This window comes from Natrix helvetica (assembly GCF_964273705.1).
Source record: "Natrix helvetica genome assembly, chromosome: 7".
In the NCBI taxonomy this organism is placed as follows: Eukaryota; Metazoa; Chordata; class Lepidosauria; order Squamata; family Natricidae; genus Natrix; species Natrix helvetica.
The window spans coordinates 4,402,664-4,428,775 of record NC_138558.1 but is presented as its reverse complement, the minus strand read 5'-3'; the positions used below and the strand labels follow the sequence as shown (position 1 = coordinate 4,428,775).

General features: G+C 47.7%; 1 protein-coding gene across 1 annotated transcript in view; it reads left to right on the top strand.

Moving 5' to 3' along the window:
• Positions 1–25,828, top strand: part of PTPRA (protein tyrosine phosphatase receptor type A) — a 119,743-nt gene extending 93,915 nt beyond the window's left edge. Inside the window, 13 exon segments of the mRNA XM_081960097.1 lie at positions 625–744; positions 2,107–2,185; positions 2,188–2,272; positions 3,258–3,340; positions 3,343–3,392; positions 4,413–4,565; positions 5,817–5,910; positions 6,977–7,053; positions 8,957–9,091; positions 10,955–11,080; positions 12,920–13,071; positions 14,273–14,408; positions 17,055–25,828. Of these exon segments, the coding sequence (XP_081816223.1) occupies positions 625–744; positions 2,107–2,185; positions 2,188–2,272; positions 3,258–3,340; positions 3,343–3,392; positions 4,413–4,565; positions 5,817–5,910; positions 6,977–7,053; positions 8,957–9,091; positions 10,955–11,080; positions 12,920–13,071; positions 14,273–14,408; positions 17,055–17,129 (1,365 nt within the window). The 3' untranslated portion in view covers positions 17,130–25,828.
• The last annotated feature ends 284 nt before the right edge of the window (positions 25,829–26,112 follow it).

The window sequence follows — 26,112 nt, the reverse complement described above, 5'->3', positions numbered from 1 at the left end:
TCCTCTACAAAACTGACCTGCAGTGGGCCACAATGGCGCCCTCCATATTGGGGATTGCAGATCCACCCTCAACTAGCTTGCCTTGTTGGATCAATATAATACAATACAATACAATAGTAGAGTTGGAAGGGACCTTGGAGGTCTTCTAGTCCAACCTCCTGCCTAGGCAGGAAACCGTAAACCGTTTCAGACAAATGGCTATCCAACATCTTCTTAAAGACTTCCAGTGTTGGGGCATTCACAACTTCTGGTGGCAAGCTGTTCCACTAATTAATTGTTCTTACTGTCAGGAAATTTCTCCTCAGTTCTAAGTTGCTTCTCTCCTTGATTAGTTTCCACCCATTGCTCCTTGTCCTATACTCAGGTGCCTTGGAGAATAGTTTGACTTGATAGGATCACCGAGTGGTCCCTTTTCTTCTGCCACTCCACTCCCCGGAGAGACTTGGGCACTTAACCCATCGGGTCACGTCCACAGTGAGGCTGCCCGGCCAAATTTTGGAAAGGCTTTTAGGCCTACAAGAGATGCTCACCTCCCTTGAGAGAATTCTGACCCTGAGGAGATGGTGGTTAGATGGTCTCCTTTTCTGCTCTGAATCTTGGTCTGTTGTGTGTTTCTCTCTTCAGTGTAAATGTGCCCAATATTGGCCAGACCAGGGTTGCTGGACATACGGGAATATCCGAGTCTCCGTGGAAGATATGACCATTTTGGTTGACTACACAGTGCGGAAATTCTGCATTCAACAGGTAGGCCTCGCTGGTGTTTGGGTTGCCTGGCTTTGTAATGGGTTTATTTACCCTATCCCCTTGTTTGATTGCTGGTTTATTTGTTAGGAAAGTGGGTGCATAAAGGGCTGCGGAGATTCATATACAATGCTTGCAGTCTTAGCCATACCAGGACTAGGGAGATAGAGGGAGGAAGGAAGAGAGAATGAGAAAAGGAGAGGGGAAATGGAGAAAGGAAGGGAGGAAAAAAAGGAGGAGAAATGGAGAAGGAGAGGAAGGAAGGAAAGGAGAGAGAAAGGGAGAAAGAAAAGGAAAAGGTGGGAGGGAGGGAGAGAGAGAGACAGAAAAAGAATGGAAAGGAAAAAAGGAAGGAAAGAGGAAGAAAACGAAGAGAGGAAGAAAAGAAAATAGGAAGGAAGAAAAAGAAAGAAAAGGAAAAAAGGAAGGAAGGAGACAGAAACAAAGAAAGAAGGAAGTAGACACAAAAAGAGAAAGAGTCCTAGCCAACCAGAACCAGGGAGATAGAGGAAGAAAAGAAGAGAGAATGAGGAAAGGAGAGAGAAAAGGGAGAGAGAGGGGGGGGGGAAAGGAGAAATGGAGAGGGAGAGTAAGGAAGGAAGAAAAGAAGGAAGAAAGAAAAGGAAAAGGAGGGAGGGAGACAGAAAAAGAAAGAAAAGGAAAAAAGGAGGGAAAGAGAGGGAGAAGAAAAGGAAGAGAGAAAGAAAAAGGAAATAGGAAGGAAGAAAAAGAAAGAAAAGGAAAAAGGAAGGAAAGAGAAGAAAAGGAAGAGAGAAAAACAGAAAAAGGAAATAGGAAGGAAGAAAAAAAGAAAAGGAAAAAGGAAGGAAGGAGGCAGAAACCAAGAAAGAAATAAGGAGACACAAAAAGAGAAAGAGGAAAGAAGGAAGGAGAGGAAAGGAGAAACAGACAAAAGAGACAAAAGAACGGAGAAAAGGAGAGAGAAAGGAAGAAACAGATTAAGCAGAGAGAAAATAAGAAAGAGGGGGAAAGAAAAGAAGAGAAAGTGAAAATGAAAAAAAGAAAGAGGGTGCTGCTTTGTCTCTCTTCCTCTCCCACTTCCCCAAATACAAAGGTACCCCCCAGAGGGAGATGGGGCTATTGATAAAGGAAGCCAAAAGAATATTTTATTGGTTTATTTTTTTAAAAAAAAAATCATAGTGTCAAAAATAAGGAGGGAAGCGCCTTTCGCCATCCCGTGTTCCTCCTTTCCTTCTCCTCGCCAGCTTCCCCCTCCCTCCCTCCCTCCCTCCCTCCCTCCCTCCCTCCTCGATCTACTATCCCTCTGAAGCCACGGGGGTCCTTGTGGGCGTGGGAGGGCTTCCAGATGATCTCAGGGCTAATCTTTGCCCCCTTCCCACTCAGGTGGGCGACGTCACCAATAAAAAACCTCAGCGCCTGGTGACGCAGTTCCACTTCACCAGCTGGCCGGATTTTGGGGTGCCTTCACGCCCATCGGGATGCTGAAGTTCCTGAAGAAAGTGAAGACCTGCAACCCCCAGTATGCGGGCGCCATCGTGGTCCACTGCAGGTCAGTGCGGTTCCTTTGAAGAGGAAAGGGCCATTTCCGGGCGTGGCAGGCGCCATGGTCTAGTCCAGGGGTCGGCAACCTTAAAGACTCAAAGAGCCATTTGGACTTGTTTCCACAGAAAAGAAAACACTCAAAGAGCCACAAAGGTCCTAACCGGAAGCCCCCTGTTCAATTCTGGAGCTGACCGGAAGTTCAGTTCCCCCACCATAGAGTCTCCTCCTAGCGCGGTATCCTTTTTCCTCTGCCGACTGGAAGTCGGTTCCCCCACCATAGAGTCTCCTCCGAGCACGGTGTCCTTTTCCTCTGCTGACTGGAAGTCAGTTCCCCCACCATAGAGTCTCCTCCTAGCGCGGCATCCTTTTTCCTCTGCTGACTGGAAGTCGGTTCCCCCACCATAGAGTCTCCTCCTAGCGCAGCATCCTTTTTCCTCTACCTGTCCTAACCGAAAGCCCTATCAATTGTGGAGACAACTGGAAAGCCCACCCCTTGCCATAAAGTCTTCTCCTGGCGCACTGTGCTTCTCTCCCTTCTCCCTCCCACCGGAAGCTCCTCTCAAAATCGTGGCGCCGACCAGTGACGGAGCCGCAGCAGAGGGAGGGAAAGAGCCACATGTGGCTCCAGAGCCGCAGTTTGCCTGACCCCTGGTCTATACTCTTCCCCTGCTGCAAGCTATGATCTAAAAAAACTGTGATGACAAACCTATGGGACACGTGCGGAAGTGGCACACGCTAGCTGTCACCTGTTGCTCTTCCGGCTTCCGGTGTGCCAGCCAGCTTGATTTCACCCGTGTGGGAGCGCTAGAAACCAGAAGGCTAGGTGGCGGTGTGCATGCACACACAAACACACTGGGTGAATGATCTTCTCTCTTCAGGCCCCCGTTTCAGCTTTTCGAACCGAAAAGTTTCGCCAAGACTGATCTAAAAGTACAGAAATTGAAATATCTATATATATTTTCCTTCTCCCTCCTCCCCGCCCTGTCCTTTAGTGCTGGTGTGGGGCGAACGGGGACTTTCATTGTGATCGATGCCATGCTGGACATGATGCACGCCGAGAAGAAGGTGGATGTCTATGGTTTGTGAGCCGAATCCGGGCGCAACGCTGCCAGATGGTACAGACTGATGTAAGTCTTTCCCCAGAGACCCCTCTCGGATGGGATCCATATTCCCCCCCTCCCCCCCCCCCGATTCTATCATCGGTCTGGCTCTTCTCCACTCGTTCTTGCTCTACTCATCATCTTGAGGCTGGGATTATGGGATTGGGAACCTGGGGTTTGGATTATGGGATTGGAAATCCTGTGATTGGGATTATGGGAGTGGGAATCTTGGGATTGGGGATGGGGATGGGATTAGTCATCCTGGGATTGGGATTAAGGGGTGGGATTGGAATCCTGGGGGTGGGATTAGGAAGATTGGGATTATGGGGGTGGGATTAGTCATCCTGGGATTGGGATTGCAGAGTGGGATTGGGATTATTGGGGTGGGATTGGGATATTGGGATTGGAATCCTGGGATTGGGTTTACGGGGGTGGGATTGGAATCCTGGGGGTGGGATTAGGAATATTGGGGTTGGGATTATGGGAGTGGGCTTGAGTTAGGATCCTTTTTCCTCCTCCTCCTCCTCTTCACAAAACCCGCTCCCTCCTTGCACTGATGACGTGACCTAGCTGGGTCATGAAACATCTGCAAGAAAACCAGCCCACAGAGAGTCCTCCTTCTCTTCCTCCCCTCCCCTCCTCCTCTCCACAAACCCCACTCCTTCCTGGCACCGATGACGATGACGTGACCTAGTTGGGTCATGAGACGTCTCTGCAAGAAAACCACCGAGCCAATATAAGCCAAATGAATAAAATGAAACTCAATAAATAAAACTCAAATTTATATTGTGATTGTTGGGAGGAGAGGGGGTACAATATGTGAACGAGTAATTTACTTTAAGACGGGGGGGAGGGGAGGGGGCAAAGTATTTGGTATAATATTTGAATGTGAATTTTTGCGGGGGGGGTGGGGGGGCATAGCATTTGTATGAGATTTACATTGTATGGCGGGGGGGTGAAAAGGGGGAAAATTTGTTTGTATAAAACTCTTTTAATAAAAAAAATAAAAATAAAATAAAACTCAAGAGCCCAACTTTCTCCTCGTAGATGCAGTACGTATTCATCTACCAGGCTCTGCTGGAGCATTACCTATACGGAGACACAGAACTGGAGGTGACTTCGCTGGACGTCCATCTCCAGAAGATTTACAACAAAGTTTTGGGGAGCAGCAGCAGCAACGGACTGGAGGAAGAGTTTAAGGTAGGGAGCAAGGTAGGGAGCAAGTTGGATCGGTGGAAACCGCTCACACATGGAGGCCTGAGATCTCCAGATCAAGGTCTGGTGACCGAACCGATGGATTCAGCAAAAGGATTTCGTCCCTTTCACCATGAACAAACAAAGATTTGGGCTGTTTGCAGTCGTTAACATTGATGGTCGTAATTGCCAGGCCATCCTTGCAACTCGTAGAAGACTAGGGAACAAAGAGGGGGCTGGAATAATATGAATGGGTCTGGGGTTGTTTGTGTGTATCCTGCCTTTACTATTTTAAATAAAACATCATTCAAGCCGGGAAAACCCAACACACCTTCTTTCCCCTACTGTTCCACAACAACAACTTTGTGAGGTGTGTTGGGCTGAGAGGCAGAGACTGCGCTGTCTCCCGGTGATTGGTTCAAGATGACCCAGTCTAAGGTGGGACTAGAACTCACCGTCTCCTGGTGACTTGTAGAGAGTCACCCAGCTGGCTTTCATGCCTAAGGTGGGACTAGAACTCACCGTCTCCTGGTCCTTGATACAAATTCACCCAGCCGACTAGCGTGCCTAAGGCAGGACTAGAACTCACCGTCTCCTGGTCCTTGATACAAACTCACCCAGCCGACTAGCGTGCCTAAGGCAGGACTAGAACTCACCATCTCCTGGTCCTTTATGCAAATTCACCCAGCCGACTAGCGTGCCTAAGGCAGGACTAGAACTCACCGTCTCCTGGTCCTTGATACAAACTCACCCAGCCGTCTAGTGTGCCTATGGCAGGACTAGAACTCACCATCTCCTGGTCCTTGATACAAATTCACCCAGCCGTCTAGCGTGCCTAAGGCAGGACTAGAACTCACCGTCTCCTGGTCCTTGATACAAATTCACCCAGCCGACTAGCGTGCCTAAGGCAGGACTAGAACTCACCGTCTCCTGGTCCTTGATACAAATTCACCCAGCCGTCTAGTGTGCCTAAGGCAGGACTAGAACTCACCGTCTCCTGGTCCTTGATACAAATTCACCCAGCCGACTAGCGTGCCTAAGGCAGGACTAGAACTCACCGTCTCCTGGTCCTTGATACAAATTCACCCAGCTCCCTAGCATGTGTAAGGCGGGATGTGAGATTGAATAGTTGGGGGAAGCTGAGGTACATTTACACCTGGTTCTGCGGTGCGTGCAGAGCCGTCCCTTTAAACGGCCACCTCTCTTTGGCCCTTCGATGCTTACGCCCCGCTTCTCCCTCTCTCTTTCTCTCTGCAGAAACTCACCTCCATCAAAATCCAGAATGACAAAATGCGAACGGGCAACTTGCCGGCAAACATGAAGAAGAACAGGGTGCTCCAAATAATCCCATGTAAGGAATTATTTTGCTATGCATTTTCTATTGGGGGAAAATGGGAGTTTGGGATCGTAAGGCGTTAGATGACATGTAGCCATAACAAAATTCTTTCTGGAAAGCCAAGGTCATCCTTTGTCTTTACACCTCTACACGACCGGAACTGGATGGGTGGGAGCTGCCAGCATGGCAGTGGGAGATTGGACCATGGGATGGGCTTGTGGGTGTGGGGGCAAGATCTTGAACTTTCAACTGGGTGGGGAAAACCAGGAAGCTTTCAGATTCGGGTTTTCCACAGATGTGCCAACATGTCTCTCTTCATCAATTGGAACTTTGAGCAATACTTTGCCTTGGACTCTGATTTAATTTTGGATGCTATTTGGAACCCTGACAGCTTAAATCGGTGTAAACCATGAATCGTGGCTTGATATTCCAGAGAAGCAACCGGTTTTTTAAATATTTTATCAGCTGTTGTTTTGGTTTTTTTTTGCCAGGTACAGATGGTCCTTGACTTACGGTCATTCGTTTAGTGACCCTTCAAAGTAACCATGGCACTGAAAAAAGTGACTTATGATCAGTTTTCACGCTTAACGGCCGTTGCAAGCATCCTCGCGGCCATGTGATCAAAATTCGGACACTTGGCAACTGACTCCTATTTACAACGGTTGCAGTGTCCTGGGAGGGGGAGGGGGATCACACCGCCCCCTTTTGCAACCTTCTGACCAGCAAAGTCGACAGGGAAGCCAGATTGGCTTAGCGACCGTATCCATAATCGCAGCGATTCACTAAGCAAAAAAGACTGTAAAACGGGGCAAAACTAACAAGTGTCTCGCTTAGCGACAGGAATTTGGAGCTCCACTGCAGTCGTACGCCGAGGACTACCTGTGTTTTCTGCCGTTGAGTTTTGCAAAGTGGGCATCCCTGCTGCGCCTGAATGGCTTGAAGGGAGATGTCGCCAATTTGGGGGTTTGGTATGGAAACCCATCATTTCTGAGCCATATCATGCCACTCCAGAATCCTTCCTTAAATGCCTCTCACCAAAGATTTCTAAAATGGTTTTGTCTCTTTTTTCCACCCCCTGCAGATGAGTTCAACCGAGTTATCATTCCAGTGAAGAGAGGCGAGGAAAACACAGATTACGTAAATGCTTCTTTTATTGACGTGAGTCTTATACTTTCATGAATTTTATAATACATCCCCATCTTCTTTTAACGACCCCATCATCCCTTGCGGAGCAAATGAATGGAGCTGAGTTTTTACTGGCCAGATGCCCTTCCCGTTGCCGGGGCAGAGTTATATTTGGCAGATATATTCTCATTGTGCCCAGAGAGAGAGAAATATATGCCCCTACCTAGGATCAAACTCACAGCCTCTGGATTATGAGGCGAGAGCCCCGCCTTTAGGCCACCGCACCACTTGGTTAAAATTCTGCAGTTTGTCATTGAATGACCCCATAATCCCTTGCGGGGTGGAGTCTGGGAAACTGAGTGGAGCTGAATATTTACTGGCCAGATGCTCTTCCTGTTGCCAGGGCGGAGTTATATTCGGCAGATATATTCTCAGTGTGCCCAGAGAGAGAAATATCTACCTCTACCTAGGATCGAACTCATGGCCTCCTGATTGTGAGGCGACAGATCTACCTCTAGGCCACCGCGCCACTCATGAATTTTCTAACACGAGCTGAGAAAATTCAATCTGTGGAATGAAATTTTTGAATAGTTTTTTTTTTAAGTGTTAAGCGTCCGCCTTCCTTTTTATTTCTGCGTACAATATTTAGTTTATTCAAGAAATATTCAAACACAAAACGAGAGAGAGAGAAAAACACAACAACAAAAAAGACATTCTAAAAAGTGTTCTTAAAAAAGAAAGATTAACACATATATGCATAGCATCCTCCTTTGTTGAATGCTGATTAATATACTACAACAATGTTAATCTCCCATCCTTAGCAAAACAGGCCAAAAGAATGTTATACCGATTGCAAAATAGTTAACAGGAAAGACAAATGTGATAAGAAGAAAAATCTTAGTGCAGTGGTCAGAGTGCAGAACTGCAGGCTACTTCTGCCAGCTTCCTGCAATTTGGCAGTTCAATTCTCACCAGGCTCAAGGTTGACTCAGCCTTCTGTTCTTTCGAAGTCGACAAAATGAGGACCCAGAGTGTTGGAGGCAATATACTGACCCTAAACCACTTAGAGAGGGCTAAAGCCTTGTGAAGCGGTATATAAGTCTAAGGGCTATTGTTATTTTCCTTCCTTCCTTCCTTCCTTCCTTCCTTCCTTCCTTCCTTCCTCTCTTAATTCCCTTTCTCATTCTCCTTCCTGGTGACGCAGTGGTTAGAATGCAGTATTGCAGGCTAACTCTGCCCACTGCCAGGAGTTCGATCCTGACTGACTCAAGGTTCAATCAGCTTTCCATCCTTCCGAAGTGGGTAAAATGAGGACCCAGATTGTTGGGAGCAACAGGTTGGCTCTGTAAACCGCTTAGAGAGGGCTGTAAAGCACTGCGAAGTGCTATATAAGTCTAAGTGCTATTGCTATTTTCCTTCCTTCCTTCCTTCCTCTCTTAATTCCCTTTCTCATTCTTCTTCCTGGTGGCACAGTGGTTAGAGTGCAGTATTGCAGGCTAACTCTGCCAACTGCCAGGAGTTCAAGTTGACTCAGCCTTCCGTCCTTCCAAGGTCGGTTAAATGAGGACCCAGGTTGTTGGGGGCAAGAAGCTGACTCTGTAAACCGCTTAGAGAGGGCTGGAAAAGACGGTGAAGCGGTTTGTAAGTGTAAGCGCTACTGCTAAGTGGGAAGGGAGGACCACAGTGGCGCAATGGTTACAAAACAGCATTGCAGGCTAATTGTGCCGACTGCCAGCAGTTCGATCCTGACCGGCTCAAGGTTGACTCAGCTTTCCGTCCTTCCGAGATCGGTTAAATGAGGACCCAGATCGTTGGGGGAAAGAGGCTGACTCTGTAAACTCTTAAGACTCTTGGAGAGGGCTATGAAGTGGTATATAAGTCTAAGGGCTATTGTTATTTCTATCCATCTTTTTGACGCCCGTTTCAACGTTCCCAGGGTTACCGTCAAAAGGATTCCTACATCGCCAGCCAAGGACCCCTCCAGCACACTATTGAAGACTTCTGGCGGATGATCTGGGAGTGGAAGTCCTGCTCCATCGTGATGTTGACTGAGCTGGAAGAGAGGGGCCAGGTGAGACAACCTGGAGAAGAACCTCCAGAGGAACAAGTGGTCTTGAGATCCAGGCGCTTCCTGGATCAGGCAAAAGCTCTCCAAAATCCACCGTTTTCTTCCCCACAACGGCCAACCGGATACCTCTGAGGTTTCTGCAAAGATTGGCTTCTCTTTCTCCGCCATGGCTCAGCATCGGGGTGCTGAGAGGCGGGCTTCCCCATGACGTTGATTTTTCAGGGCCTCCCGTGATTTCATTTAATCCTCCTCCTCTTCATCCTCCTCCCCACAAACCCCACTCCCTTCTAGCACTGATGATGTTACCTTGTTGGGTCATGAAACGTCTGCAAGAAAGCACCGAGCTCAGAGAGCACCAAGGACCCCTCATTTCTTCTCCTCCCCCTTCCTCTTCTCCTCCACTCTTCAAACCCCACTCCCTCGTAGCACTGATGACGTTCCCTAGTTTGGGTAATAAACATCTGCAAGAAAGGAACCAAGACCCCATCTCCTCCTCCCCCGCAAACTCCCCTCCCTTCTAGCACTGATGATGATGTTACATACCATATTTTTTGGAGCATAAGACACTCCAAAGTATAAGACACACCTAGCTTTTGGGGAGGAAAACAAGGGGGGGGGAGGGAAATCTGCTTCTCCCTCCCAGCAATTTCCCTTGTGGAGCAAACAGCAAGTTTCACTTTCAGTTTAAGCGGTCCTCCCGATCATCAGCTGTTTCAGGCTGCAGGGATTGCCATAGCCTATTGCAGCCTCCGCAAGACCCATTGTCCCTGTTTGCTGCAAGGAGTTAAATTGCTGGGAGGCAGAGGCCAAAGGGTGGGGGCCGGTGGGTGGGTGGGGCTACCTTCAGTGTATAAGGCGCACCCAAACTTTCACCCTCTTTTAGGGGCGAAAAAGATGCGTCTTATACTCTGGAAAATATGGTAGTTTGGGTATTGAAACGTCTGCAAGAAAACCATCAAACTCGGGGAGCAGGCTCTCCTTCTCACAAACCAGCTGAGAACTCCCTTGATTTCCATTGGTGAGAACCTAACGAGAACCACCGTTGGGGTTCAGGGCAGTCCTTCCCACGCGTAGCCTTGAAGGAGAAGGCATCAGAGGACCTCTTCTCTGTCAGAGTTTGTTGCAGAAAAAGCAAATCCAGAAAGCACACACAGGTAACTGATTTAGCAGGATTCACTAACTTCTTTATATACCGTATTTTGCGGAGTATAAGACGCACCAAGATTTTGAAGAGGCAAATTTAAAAACAAAAAATTGCACTCTGCAGACCTCCCCAAAACCGCCCGTTTTTTGCAAAAACAGGCCCATTTTTTGTCAAAAAAAGGGCATGCATAGCCTTTAGGAGGCTTCCAGAGTGCTCCTAGGGACTGGGGAGGGCAAAATTGAGCAAAAAATGGCTCATTTTTCGCTCATTTCCGCCCTCCCCAACCCCCAGGAGCACTCTGGAAGCCTCCTAAAGGCTATACGCGGCCCTTTTTGCAAAGGGGGCGGGGTTTCGGGATGCTAAGAATGCTGTATTCAGTGTATAAGACGCACCCATATTTTCAGCCTTTTTTTGAGGGAAAAAGGTACGTCTTATACTCCGAAAATACGGTACATAATAGCACATGAGTAAATGTACAATACTAATAGTGGATTCTCCCACGTGGTAGTAGCTGCAGGCAAAACACAGTCAGCGGAGAGGTTGGTTTCAGAGTTCAGAGCTTAATACAGCTGAGCCACGCCCAGACTTCTTACTTAAGTTTCTGTTTCCAAATAGGCCTCATTGGCTGACCTTGTTACCATGTCTCTGCCAGTTCATGAATATTCTGACACTCTCAGTGAGCTTTCTCATGGTCCTGTCTTTCCTGTTTCCTGGCTCGCTAGGAGAAGTGTGGTCAGTATTGGCCTTCGGACGGCTCTGTATCTTACGGAGACATCACCATAGAACTGAAGAAGGAGGAAGAGTGTGAGAGCTACACAGTGCGGGATCTGCTGGTGACCAACAACAGGGTACGTGTTGAGAAACCTGGCCTAGGTTTGCAGGGACCCACCAGTCATGACAGGCTCCCAGTCTCTGGAAAAGGATGCAGAGCTGATGATACACTGTACAGGTAGTCCTCAACTGACGACCAGAGTTATATGTTAAATGACCAAAGTTATGATGGTGCCGAGTGAATAGTGCTTACAACTGAATACAACTCTGCGTTTTTGGCATCCCAGCATTCCCAGACTCATGAGATCACAATCTGGTTGCTTGACAATCAGCTCACACTTATGACTGGTTGCAGAGTGATCTTGTGATCGGCATTTGCAAACTTTCCCGCTGGCTTCCCCAGAAAGACAATGGGGAAGCCAGCAGAGAATGTCGCAAGTTGCTAGAGTAAGTCTCTCCCATCCTCCCCATCCCCTCTGCATCTGCACTTGCGGTCCTCCATCCCGTGCACCTTCCCTGAGCCTTACTACATCTCCCTTGCCCATCTTCCCTGAGCCTCACCATGCTTCCTCCACGCCCTTGCACACTTTCCCTGAGCCTCGATGCACCTCCATGCACTCTTCTCACCGCGCCCTCATGCCCCCCCCACACCCCTCTCCCATCCAACAGCAGGCACATACTTCCTGCCAGTCTTCTTTCAAGCCACCTTGAAGACTTTCCACTTCCTGCTGGCTTCCCCTATGACTTAGTTGGAGAAGCCAGCAGGAAATGCCCTCGCCTAACAGTCTCTTAATTCACTTAATGGTGGCAACAGAGACCACAGGGATGGCCATCATTAAGCAATGCAGTCATGTTTTACAACTGCATTGCTAACTATTGGAAAATTGTTGCCATAAGTCAAGGATCACCAGGAAAAATATTTTCCATTGTTTACAGCTTGCAAATGGTGTGTCTTTTAAGGAAGAAAGGCCTGTTGAAGCAAAGGATCTGTGGGGTGGGGGTGGGGGGGAAGCTGCAGTGTTAGCAGGCTGTTTCAGATCCTTTCATAGTCAGAGAAACTCCTTGGATCACTCTGGATTGAGCGATCACGTGAAGTACCACTTTACAGAGCCTTAGTACGTCCACACTTGGAATATTGCATTCAGTTTTGGTCACCACAATGTAGAAAAGATGTGGAGACTCTAGAAAGAGTGCAGAGAAGAGCAACAAAGATGATTAGGGGACTGGAGGCTAAAACATATGAAGAACGGTTGCAAGAACTGGGTATGTCTAGTTTAATGAAAAGAAGGACTAGGGGAGACGTGATAGCAGTCTTCCAATATCTCAGGGGTTGCCCCAAAGAAGAGGGAGTCAAGACAATCATGTCCAAGCCTTACTCCCAAGTCACCCCTTTTGTCTTAACTCTTCTTGCCTTCTGGCAGCTCTGCGCATGCGCACACTGGGAACAGGCTCCCCCTATTCCTCTGCCTCGCTGATGTCCGACTCTGGAGGCAGCACATAACTCCCAGACGACCCTGGCCCCCTCTCTGCCTCCGACACAGAGCCCTCATCAGAGCCTTCCCCAGACTCCGGGACTGGCCCAGGTTCCTCCCCAACTGCCTCACTGCCCAAATCTGCTGCCAGCTCTGCTGGCAGGCCACAACAGAGAGAAGCAATCTAGAAATAAGTAAGAATTTTCCGCTAGTGAGAACAATTAATCAATTAATTAATCAACTTGCCACAAAAAGTCACAAATGCTCCCAACCCTGGAAGTTTTTAACGAGGGGTTGGACAACTATTTGTCTGCAATTGTATACGGTCTCCTGCTTGAGCAGGGGGTTGGACTAGAAGACCTCAAGGGTCCCTTCCAATTCTTTATTATTCTACGTCCTGTGGGGATCAAGCTTGCTTCAGCGTCCCTCCCCTTTTTCCCGCAGGAAAACAAAAGCCGGCAAATCCGACAGTTCCACTTCCACGGGTGGCCGGAGGTGGGGATTCCCAGTGACGGGAAAGGCATGATCAATATCATAGCAGCGGTGCAGAAGCAGCAGCAGCAGTCCGGCAATCACCCCATCACGGTGCATTGCAGGTAAGCAGGGGGGGTTCGCCCCAGGGGTGAAATCCAGCAGGTTCTGACAGGTTCTGGAGAACCGGTAGCGGAAATTTTGAGTAGTTTGGAGAACCGGCCAATGACACCTCTGGCTGGCCACGCCCTCATGTATTCTCTGCTTCCCGAGTCCCCCACACACACATCCCACGCATGCATGCACGACCCCTCCCCAGACTTTGGTCCAGAGGCTTTCCTGAAGCTTGGGGAGGGCGAAAACGGCCTCCCCCGCCGCCCCTCCAGAAGCCAGAAACGGATTGTTTCCGAACTTCCGGTTGGTCCATTGGGGCTGTTTTTCACCCTCCCCAGGCTTCCGGAAAGCCTCTGGACCAAACAGAAGTTTGTTTCTGTTTGTTGGGGCCGTTTTTCACCCTTCCCAGCCTCCGGAGTCTTTCCTAAAACCTGGGGGTGGCAAAAACGGCCTCCCCTGGCCCTCCGGAAGGGCAAAAAGTCAACCGGCCGGCGCACGCATATGTGCCGGATCTGACAGCTGGCGTGCCACCAAATATGGCTTGGTGTGCTTCTCTGAAGTCTCCGGAGGGTGAAAAACAGCCGAAAATGAAGGCTGAAGTCAGTTGACCAACGGACGCATGCGCGCAGGAGCTACCAGGGCAATGCCTTGCATGCCTTAACCCAGGGGTCGGCAAACTTAAAAGACTCAAAGAGCCATTTGGACCCGTTTCCCACAGAAAAGAAAACACCGGGAGTCACAAAGGTCCTAAACGGAAGCCCCCTGTTCAATTCTGGAGCTGACCGGAAGTTCAGTCCCCCCCCCCCATAGAGTCTCCTAGAGCGGCGAACTTTTTCCTCTGCTGACTGGAAGTCAGTTCCCTCACCATAGAGTCTCCTCCTAGAGCGGCAAACTTTTTCCTCTACCTGTCCTAACCGAAAGCCCTAACAATTGTGGAGACAACTGGAAAACCCTCCCCTTGCCGTAGAGTCTTCTCCTGGCGCCCTGGGCTTCTCTCTCTCCCCCTCCCCCCAGAAGCTTCTCTCAAAATTGTGGCGTCGACCGGTGACGGAGCCGCAGCAGAGGGAGGAAAGAGCCACAAGCGGCTCCAGAGCTGCAGTTTGCTGACCCCCTGCCCTAACAAATGGCTCCGTGTGGCACGCATGCCATAGGTTCGCCATCACAGCTGTAGGAGGTAGGACCCCGTTTATCTCCTCTTTGTCTCCTTCCCAGTGCTGGCGCCGGACGGACGGGGACCTTCTGTGCGTTGGGCACCGTCCTGGAACGGGTCAAGGCGGAAGGAATTCTGGACGTCTTCCAGACGGTGAAGAGTTTGAGGTTACAGAGGCCGCACATGGTGCAAACACTGGTAAGCATCCGACACCCACGACGATGGGACCCCGAAGCTTAGTTGAGGTCGTCCTCTACTTAACAGTTCGTTTAGCGACCGTGCGACGTTATAACCAACACCGGGGGTAGGGTGGGGAAGTGACCGGTGACTGTTTTTTCAGACTTAACGCCCGTCGCTGCCTCCCTCCCCCTGGTCAACATGCTCACAATTTAGCATGCGATCGAAATTCAGAGGCTTGGCAACTGGCATGTACTTACGACTGTTGCAGTGATCCCCTTTGGGGACCTTCTCACAAGTCGTCAATGGGGAAGCCGGATTCACTTAACGACCATGTCAGTAACTTAACACCTGCAGCGATTCGCTTAACAACTGTGACGAGAAAGGTCCTAAAACGGGGCAAAACTCGCTTTGCAACTGTATCACTTAGCGATGGAAATTTGGGGGGGGGGGGGCTTGATTGTGGTCATAAGTTGAAGACTACCTGTAATGGACAACAAAATTCTCTCCTGCATGGGCTAACATGGTCCTTTGTGAATTGGTCTTTCTTCGTATAGTTCTTCCTTTGAGATATAGGCAGTCCTCGACTTATGACCAACTTAACAGCAATGAGGCTGTTAAGTGAATCATCCCGTGACCAAACCTGATTTTACAGCCTTTTTTTACCACAGTCGTTAAGCAAATCACTGGGTCATTAAATGGATCCACCTTCCCCCATTGACTCTGTGCCATCATACATTTTTTTTCCCTTTGAGCTGCAGAAAGTCCTCGGCGTACAACCACCGCCGAGCGGTGGTCGTTAAATGAGGCATCATGTGATCACACTCGATTTTACACCCCCTTTTGCCACAGTCGCTAAGCAAATCACTGGGTCCTTAAATGGATCCATCTTCCCCCATTGACTTAGTTTGTCAGAAGCCAGCTGGGAAAGTTGCAAAAGGCAACTGCGTGGCTGTAGGATAATGAAATTGTTCTAGTTTTTAATACCCGCCAGTTGCCACGAACTCCAGATTCTGGGGACACGGTGCAACAGTTGTAACTGCCAAGCACCCGGTCATCAGCACCGTCGTAATTTTGAACGGTCGCAAAACGAACAGTCATAAGTCAAGGACAACCTGCAAATGTTTCCATAAATAATTGCCTAGTTTGGATACCTGAAATTAGAAAGATGCTTTCAGAATAGAATATAGAATGTAGAATATAGAGAAGAGAACAGAAGACAAATAATGGAATGGAATAGAAATAATAGAAACAGGATAGGATAGGATAGGATAGGATAGGATAGGATAGGATAGGATAGGATAGGATAGGATAGGATAGGATAGAATGCAGAACAGAATAGAATGCAGAAGAGAAGAGAAGAAGAATTGAATAGAAAATATAGAATAGAATTAGAATTAGAATAGAACATACATATTGAAATATATAATATAATGTAATACTGGTATAATGTAATAATATAATATGAATGGAATGGAATAGAAATACAGAATAAAATAAAGAATGAAAGGAATAGAGTAGAATAGAGTAGAATAGAATAGAATAGAATAGAAAATATGGAATGGAATAGGAATGGGAATAGAACTTTATTGTCACTTTAAATGTACACCAATCAGCATACATTAATATGAAATTTCCTTGCATTCAGCTCGCAAAAGATAACCATTATCCCTATACCCACATATAAACACACATATGACACAGAGAAGTTCGATGTATGCATGTACTTGGCGGGGGGGGGGGGAAACAAATCCTGCGAGTTGACCAGACGGATGGCTGAGGAACAAAAGCTATTAGAGAATCTAGCAGTCCTGATAGAGATACTTCGGGACCACCTCCAAGAGGGGAGCGACAGAAAGAGATCGTGGCGTGGGGGTGTGTGGGGTCTCTAACAATGCTCTGAGCTCTAAGCACATAGTCACTTAAGTAGGTGACTTCTGTTGTGGCCTGCCAGCGGAGTTGGCAGCAGATTCGGACAGTGAGGATGTTGGGGGGGAACCTGGGCCAGTCCTGGAGTCTGGGGAAGGCTCTGATGAGGGCTCTGTGTCGGAGGCAGAGAAGGGGCCAGGGCCGTTTGACAGTTATCAGCTGCCTTCGGAGTCAGACATCAGTGAGGCGGAAGAACAGCTGGAGCCTGTTCCCAGTGTGCGCATGCGCAGAGTTGCCAGGCGAAGGGAACAGCTAAAGAACAGGGGTTGACTTGGGAGGAAGGCCACAGGTGGACGATGAAGGGCCCCTTCCAGAGGGAATAAAAGAGGAGCAAAGGGGGAGTGGAGTTTGCAGGAGACAATTAGTTCGCTTCATTGGTTCGTGACTCTCCGAGACTCCTGGCCAAGTTCTGCAGAGATCGGCCTGGCAGCTCTCCAAGCCAGAGAAGGTCTGTGACTGTAAATCCTCTCTTGAAAGACTTTGCTGGATGTGAATGAGCAGAATCCACAGTCAATTAATAAAAGGGGTTTTTGACGAGACCGGGAGTTTGCTTCATGCTCTTGGGAAGCCTCTTTCAGAACAACTTCTCTGTGTGTGAATTTCCCCAAATTCTTAGGAATTCTGAGAAGTTCCCAGGTTTTTCCGAAGACCTTTTGGGGCGGGGGTGGGGGTGGGGAAGAGAGATTCCCTGATTTGTTGCATCACTCACCTCCCATTTCTCTTCTGTCTAATCCACAGGAACAGTACGAATTCTGTTACAAGGTAGTCCAGGAATATATAGATGCCTTTTCAGATTATGCCAACTTCAAGTGAAGCCGATCTCGCCCGGAAGAACGAAAAGAAAAGTTGCCTTCTTTAATACTTTGTAATATTCTGTTTGTTAATATCTCCTATCGCCCCCCCCCCCCCGTCCCACCCCCTCAAATGTGTATATAATCTTAACTGTTCTAGAAGGGTTGGTACCATAAGATTGCTATTAATTAGCTTTGAGATTTTATATGTAGCAAAAAAAATGTGTTAGATATAAAGAAGATTGTAGGCACTTTTTTTCCAATGTTTTATTGGGGAATTAAATAGTGTGATATTTGGATTGATATTGTCAAAAAAGAAAAAAAAATCAAAATAATTCTGTCCTGGAGAGTTTATGCAGGCTGGGGTGTTTTTTTTTTTTTTTCTATTTTGTTTTGTTTTGTAAATCTCTTTTATTTTTATTTTTTCCCTTGAGGGAGTAAAGCTTTTTAAAAACCAAAATGAGATTTCTTCCTATCAGCGGTTTCTTTCAAAAGAAAAAGAGTGGGCACACCAATAACACTTTTTTAAAATAGATTTTTCTTCCTCATCCGTTTCCTGGGAATCCCCTGGGAGTTTCCTTATTTTACAGGTTTTTGTTTTTTAAAGAATATTTAGCAGAGATTTTGGTGGACGAGAAAGAATGTTTTCTTGCTTTGCATCCTTTTCGCAAACTCTTCACCATAAGTAGTTCAAAGGGTGGAACTTTCCTTGCTCTTTGGAATTCAGACCAGATGTTCCTGAGTGATGTTATAAAAAATAGGGAATTCTGGTAGTTAAAAGCCCCCATATCTGGCAATTGCCATACACATACATTTATAATAAGCAGTGTGGATGATTGATATATTTGATATATACATAGAATATAGAGTAACAGAGTTGGAAAGGACCTTAAAGATCTTCTAGTCCAACCCCCTGCTTAGGCAGGAAACCCTACACCACTTCAGACAGATGGCTATCCAACATCTTCTTAAAAGCTTCCAATGTTGAAGCATCCACAATTTCTCGAGGCAAGTTGTTCCACCGATTAATTATTCTAAATGTCAGCAAATTCCTCCTTAGTTCCAGGTTGCTTCTCTCCTTGATTAGTTTCCATCCGTTGCTTCTTCTCCTGCCTTTGTGTGCTTTGGAGAATATGAATTTATAATAAGCAGGGTGGGTGGGTGGGATGATATCCATATCGTTTGCAAGCTGCTCAGTCACTTGGTAGAGAAGCTCAGTGGCATAGGAATGTAATAAATAAACCACAATAACAGAAGAAGAGAGCTGGAAGGGACCTTGGAGGTCTTCTAGTCCAACCCCCTGTTGAAGCAGGAGACCCAATACCATTGTGCCCTGTGCCCAGTCTCTTATTGAAAACCTCCACAACTCCTGGAGATTAAGCCAGAATCCACGGATTGATTGTTCTCCGTGTCAGGAATTTTCTCCTTAGTTGTAGATTGGATCTCTCTCTTTCTCTTTTTTTTAATAAACAACCATATTTGGAGAGTTAAGGATCCCAGTTGTGATGGAGAAGATGCTCCGTGGTTTTTTTTGGATCATCTACAAAGGTCCCTCTTAGGGCCTAGCACATCTGGATATCTCCTTAGGTCTTTCCGTCGACTGGCAAGTTTTCCTTGGATGTCAAAGTGCTTCAGCCTAAACTGTTTTCCTTTGGAATTCCTCTGCTTCGTTCATGGCCTCCCTGTCTCTTTAATGGAATCGCAACTCCGCTTCCTGTGGCTGGTTTCTCCTTGTCTCTCAACTTGGAAGCAGGACTGGGCGTGAATTTAACAGAGTAACAAGAGTTGGAAGGGACCTGGGAGGTCTTCTAGTCCAACCCCCTTGCTCAAGCTGGAAACCCTAGCCCACTTTAGACAAATGGGTGTCCAATATCATCTTAAAATCCTCCAGGGATTTTATGGGCCTTGCAACCTTCTTGCAGTTTTAGCCTGAAGTATCCTGGATGACTTCCATCTCCTCATCCTTCCCTGCTTATTATGCATCGTGAGCAGAAACATTTCCCCCCACCCCTCAAATTTACAGCACCCTAAATTTCACCAAAAGAGTTTTGATGATGATGATTTTCCTCTTCTAGTTGGGCTCGCGCCTCTTTCTCTCTTTATAGAAAAATCCCGGTTTCCAGACATTTAGCTAAAATTCTTCTAGAGTTTTTCAAGTGAGAACTCTTAAGCTTGGCACGTCTTGGCCGCCGCGAGTGATCCTTCTTAACGCGGATGGTTCCCAAACATCCTGGGATTGCAGCTTCCCCAAAATTTCTGGGACCCGTTGTCGAAAAATCTGTCTTGGGCCTCTTCGTTTTTCTTCTCTTCGCTGCGGTCAGCAGGCCTCCCTCTCTTTACTTGGCACAAGTGAGTCACTCTGCAAACATTGGATTTGTTTTCACTACAAATTGAAAAGCAAGCAGAGTCCTGTTGGAATGGAAAAAATGAAGGAGACATGGAAGGAATCAGGTGAAATGCTACCGGTTTGGGCCGGTTTGCCTGAAGCGGTAGCGGAAAATGCTACCCGTTTTCCCGAATCGGTAGTTTAAAAAAAATGCTACAGGTACGGGCGAACCGGTAGTCAGTGCGATTTATATTCGCTTTCTAGCGAATCTATATTGCGTAGCACTGCTGCTCCCCCCCACCCGCTGTTCTACTCAGACTCCGAAAAGGCTTCTTAGCGCCTGCGGTACGTATGCGCGTGTAAAGAAAACTGGTAGCAAACTTCAGAGCAGAGAAGGAATTTAAAAAAAAAAACATTTTCCTCCCTGGATCATCATTTTCCTGTATTTTCATTCTCCCTGTCTGTTGGGAGCGCATCTTTCTGCGTTTACAAGGGTACGCTCGTGTTTTTTTACAAACTTCACTGAAAAGAACACACCACAAAAAAGAAAAAAAAAGGGGGGGGGAATCTTGAAAAGTGGCATAAAAGGAATATTAAGTAAAACAGCTAGCCGAACGCTGCAGGGTCACCCGGAAATCTATCAAAGGAGGCGAGATGAAGTCCTCAAAATATATCATCTCGCCAAAAATCGACCGTCACCAAAATGGGATCGGATGATTTGAAACGGCCCTCCTGCCCCCGGTCTGAAATAAATACCTTTATTTGAACATCGGTTGGCAGGGCGCATAGGCCAAGCACCACTTTTGAGGTCAACAATGGAATTCCCTCCAGGAGGCAAATGCTTTCTCTCTCTATCGCAGTGATCCTCAACCTTGGCAACTTGAAGATGTCCGGACTTCAACTCCCAGAATTCCCCAGCCAGCGAATGCTGGCTGGGGAATTCTGGGAGTTGAAGTTCGGACATCTTCAAGGTGCCAAGGTTGAGGATCACTGCTCTATGGCGATCGACGCAGGTGTGGGATTCAGCCGCTTCGGTAGTTCCGGTGATCAGTTGCCCCACCCACCTCTGCTCTATTCCGTCCTATACTTCCTTTGTTTGAAGCCCAGCTGATTGGCGCAGGAGAGTGGATTGCCGCGTCTCAGCTACCGTATTTTTGGGAGTATAAGATGCACCTTTTTCCCTCAAAAAAGAGGGTGAAAATCTGGGTGCGTCTTATACACTGAATACAGCATTTTTTGCCTCCCGAAACCCTGCCCCTTCACCAAAATGGCCGTGCATAGCCTTTAGGAGGCTTCCTGGGGGCTGGGGAGGGCAGAAATGAGCGAAAAACGGGTCGTTTTTAGGAGCACTCTATAAGCCTCCTAAGCCCTTTTTTGAGAAAAAACGGGCCCGTTTTCACAAAAAACAGCCTGCTTTTTGCTCATTTTTGCCCCCAGGAGCACTCTACAAGTCTCCTAACGGCTATTCATGCCCTTTTTTTGACAAAAAAACCCGGCCCGTTTTGGGGAGATCTGCAGAGTGCAAAACCTCCCCCCCCCCCATTTGCCTCCTCAAAAGCTTGGTGCGTTTTATACTCCGAAAAATGCGGTATTTTACTCACCGGGACTGCAGGAAAAGGTAAGATTTAGTGCTGATTTCAAATGCAGTGCGCATTGGGCAAAGGCCATGCGGAAAGCAAACCGATTGTTACACCGGTTGAATCCCACCACTGGAGAGACGTGTGCTAGGAAAGTCCTTGACTTTGGGGGTTCCATCTCTGAGTAGGGAGAAAAGGAGACAATCCCTTCTCCTCGTTGGCCCACCTTAGGATGGCTTCTCTAGGCAAGGATCTTTGGGTGCTGAAGGAACATTTAACCCAACCTTGAGTCTTCTCATAATCAATACAATACAATACAATAGCAGAGTTGGAAGGGACCTTGGAGGTCTTCTAGTCCAACCCCCTGCCTAGGCAGGAAACCCTATACCGTTTCAGACAAATGGCTATCCAACATCTTCTTAAAGACTTCCAGTGTTGGGGCATTCACAACTTCTGGAGGCAACTTCTGTTCCACTGATTAATTGTTCTCACTGTCAGGAAGTTTCTCCTCAGTTCTAAGTTGCTTCTCTCCTTGATTAGTTTCCACCCATTGCTTCTTGTTCTGTCCACAGAATCTACATAGAGGGAAAGGGTGCTATTTACCTACCTTCTCTTCTGGTTTTCAAATGTGAGTGCGTGTGCGCTAAGCCTTCCGCGCATGCGCTTTTGGCTCAAAAAGGCCTCATGGGATCCCATAGAGCCAGGGCGAATGGGCGGGGCCGCCTGCGATTTCCACTACCCCTTCGGGCAAACCAGTCCGAACCAGTAGAATACCACTTCCGATACAGGGGATGAGCTAGGTTTTTCATCTACCGAATGATGAAACCAAGAAATCAAAATACCAAGATGATACTACTGCATTGTAACAAAGTAGGAAGCTGCGCTCGCCTCATAATCGGAAGGTTGTGAGTTCGATCCTAGGTAGAGGCAAATGTAGGGACTCCTGCTTGGGCAAGGGGTTGGACTAGATAACCTGCAAGGTCCCTTCCAACTCTGTTCATCAGTTAATGCCTTAGGTGAAGACCAACTGTGGCTTCATTTGTGGACCTTAACCATTTGTGATTTGTTCCTCCTTCACGCAAGTGGTGGTGCAGGATATAACATTCCCCAATGCATTTTGGAGGTGCTCCTTCCTGCCCACCCCAACCTACAGTTTAAATTCCCTTTCCCGCCCCCTTCCTTCTTTCCTTTCCCCCATCTCTTGTTAGAAGCATACTATCTATTGCAATTCCTCCTAGGACCATGATGGAGAACCTATGGCACACATGCCCAAAGTGGCACGCAAAGCCATGTCCACCCAGCATGCGCGGCCTTGCCTGTTTGTCTTCCGGGTTTCTGGTGTGCATGTGCGTGCGATGATTAGCTGTCCTTCGTGCATGTGGCAGTGCTGAAAACCAGTGTTTGCATGCACGCCAGCCAGCTGATTGTCGGGTGTGCATGTGCACCAGAACCTGGAAGTTTGGCTCTTCCAGAGTGTGATCCCTTTGTGCGTGCAGCAGTGCTCAAAACCGGTGTGCGCACACAGGCTGACCAGCTGATCATCAGGCATGCATGCACACTAGAACTTGGAAATTCGGCTTTTCCGGAGCATGGCCCCGACGAGAGTGTGCACTCACGACGTTCCCACACAATCTTTTTGGCACTTGGTGCAGTAAAGGTTTGCCTAGGATGCGTCCAAGGGCCGTTACTTAGGAGGAAATAATTTTTTGGAGGCTACGGACAGAAAAGGAGGAAATTCCTGCCCAAAGAACTTGTTTCTCACATTTTGTTCAACCTTTTATCTTTTTCTTTCATGCGTTCATTCTCTCGTCATCTACGAGCATCCGTTCAGAATTGAGCCCTCTCTGCTTTCTGCGTTCCTTCATCTGCCTTCCCATCATTCTCTTTCAGCCCCCACATAATGAAAAAAAAGGTTGAGTTTCTACCAATTTACCCATAATTCCTCTTTTTTTCTCTCCCTTTTCCTCACACCCCCTTCAAAACAAAAATGCATCAAAAGCCTCTCTTTTTTTGGGTCTTTTTCCCCCCCTCAAAAACAGCCGTTCTTTCCACTCTGAGCGTCTCAATTCATTTTTTTAATTGTCTTAATTTTGCTCTCACCCAATCCCAGTTGCATCTTCGCTTTTCCTCTGTGCATGACATGCGGTTTGTATTCGGTGAAATTAGTAGACAGTAAAAATCTGTGCTGCAATGATCCAGAGCGACCAGCAGGGGCACCAAAGAGTAAATTGTTTTGAATCTCTACATCGCCCTCTAGTGGCGATTTATATTTCAACCAGTCCAGCTAGGTCTTAAGTATTTCTCCACCCTGGCAACTTTGAAAATGGGTGGACTTCAACTCCCAGAATTCCCGAGTCGGAAGGGCTGATCTTACTGGATCCCAAAAGTGTTGTTAGTTGTGAAATTGGGTCCAACCCATCGCAACCCCATAGACAACGTTCCTCCAGCCCTTCCTGTCCTCTACCATCCTCTGGAGACCATTTAAGCTCGCACCGACTGCTTTGGTGACTCCAAAGTAGTTACGTAAAAAAAAGAGTCTCGTGGTCCATCCAACTCCAAAGAAGATCTGCAACATGGATGAAGAGATTTTGGCATAAGGAATCCCTCTTGTGGGCTGGGACATCTCAAATGACACTGTCTGGGGAATTCTGGGAATGGAAGTCCACACGTGCTGGCTGGGGAATTCTGGGAGTTGAAGTCAGAACAACAAGAGTTGAAAGGATCCTTGAAGGTCTTCTAGTCCAACCCCCTGCTCAAGAAGAAAATGCACAGATACTGGCTAGAGAATTCTGGGAGTTGAAGTCCACCCATCTGAAAATTGTCAGGATGGAGAGGTTGAGCTCGCTTACTCCTGAGGAAAACACCCATCAGCCTTGACGGACATCAAGATGGAAGATTTTTGCTTCTTCTTTTTCCCTTCTTCCACCAACCTGGTCTCTTCATGGCAGGAAAGGGAAGATCGCCCCCCCAAAAAGGATGCTAAAGAGACTCCCCCTCAAGGGCCTACACATGGTTGTGAATTCCCTCTTTGGGTTCAGCTGCCCCGTGTGATTCTTACAGCCGCCACATTCGTGACGTGAGCTGGGTGCCTTTCAAGCAGAGAGAAGGATCAGTTCTTAGGTGCGACCATGGGTGATGGAGACACCTACCATCCAGGGGTGGCTTCCTGCCGCCATTACTACCGGTTCGGCGCCTGAAAAAGTTTGCGCACCGGCGGTAGCTTCGCTCGCCCGTGCACCAAACGCACGCATGCACGTTTGCACCTAAAACGGTCTGCGCGTGCGCACATTATAAAAGGAATCAAATTGACATTGTTTTCAATGAAGATTGTTCGGCGCATGTGCAGAACAGAAAATCAAGTTGGCGCCGCTGAGGATAGAACCGGTACGGTCATGAGTCCGCCGGAGTTACTACCTATTCGGCCGTACCGTACCGTACCGATAGGAACCCACCTGTGCTATCATCCTTCCTGGGTTTTGTGCCTTCCAGATGTGGCTCATCTCAACTGTGAGATGAGGAACTGGGCAGGAATCTGGGATGTTGAAGAACCTCTTCAGGAGTTTGGGAGATCCTAGATCTTCTCGCTCTTCCCTAGCCGAAGCATCTTGAGGGAAGCACCTGGAAGTTCATGCCAGTCTAGAGAGACGCAGGGCTGATCTTAGTAGATCACAGAAACGGCTGAGTAAAAAGATTCTCACAGTCCATCCGGTGTGGGACGTGTATGAGGAGACTTTGGTACATGAAGTCCTCCATTCCACATTGGCACTTCTCAAACCACAGAGGCTTACGCCCTTGCTGAAACCTGGAGCAGATGAGGGCTCCTTGGTGCTCTCTGAGCTGGGTAGTTTTCTTTCCGGCGTTTCACGACCCAACTAGGTAGCATCATCAGTGATAGTAGGGAGCAGGGTTTCCTCTCCTGTTTATACAGAAGTGGCTTGCTCTGTCGATGGGAGTGTTGTTTTCTTCTTGGTAGTTCCTTGATTAAGCTGTTGTTTATTGTTTGTCTGAGTTGGTAGTACCACCTACCAAGTTCCATTAACCCTATCAAGGAACTACCAAGAGAGCAAACCTCACTCCTTTTGTAGCCTTGATGATATTACCTAGTTGGGTCATGAAACGTCTGCAAGAATGCAATCAAACTTAGAGAGCACCAAGAATCCTACAGTCCTCCTCCTCCTCCTCCCAATCCCCACTCCCTTCTAGCACTGATGATGTTAACTAGTTGGGCCATGAAACGTCTGCAAGAAAACCACCAAGTTTAGAGAGCACCAAGGACCCCACAGTCCTCCTCCTCCTCCTCTCCACAAACCCCACTCCCTTCTAGCACTGATGACGTTACCTAGTTGGGTCATGAAACGCCTGCAAGAGAACCATCAAGTTCAGAGAGCACCACGGACTCCTCATTTGAACCCCGAGCTACAGATTACCCTTCTTTATCGGTGCAACTTATTAGTGGATTCCCGGCTACCCTATATACACGCATCTTTCCATCCTAAAGCTGCACATTATAAACCGATTGTGGTGTCTTGTAGGCTCATAGATAGACACTTTTTGTCTTACTTTCATTCTCTCGTTGGGCTTGCCGTTTGAGGGGGCATCGTAGCTGCCTTAACAAGAGGGGTCCAGCTTTGTGCCAAAACCAAGTTTCTTGTCCCCCCCCCGCTCCCTCCCAGGATTACGCCAAGGCAGTCTGTGCAAACTGTATCTCCCTCCCATTTCTCTCTGTAATTGTAATTCTTCTCTGCCTCATTCCGAATGTCTTAATATCTTGTATTTATTTTTGTTGACCAAGTAAATGCTTTTCTTTTTATTTTTTAACTGGGCTGGTTCTTTTCTTCTACCGCCATGCAAATAAGGTCGCACGTGTCATCCTCCTCGACTTCGCTACCGCCACTGAGTCCAAACATTTTGTCGCGAAGCGAGACGTTGGCGAGCTTTGCCCCCTTTCCGGCCACCGTTTTTAAGCGAACACGGCGGTGGTCCGTTAGCAATGAGGACGTTCAGTGAATCAGGCTTCTCCGTTGGCAGAAGGTCTCAGAAGGGGATCATGTCACACACACGCACACACACACACACACACACACCTGGGACCGTCGTAAATA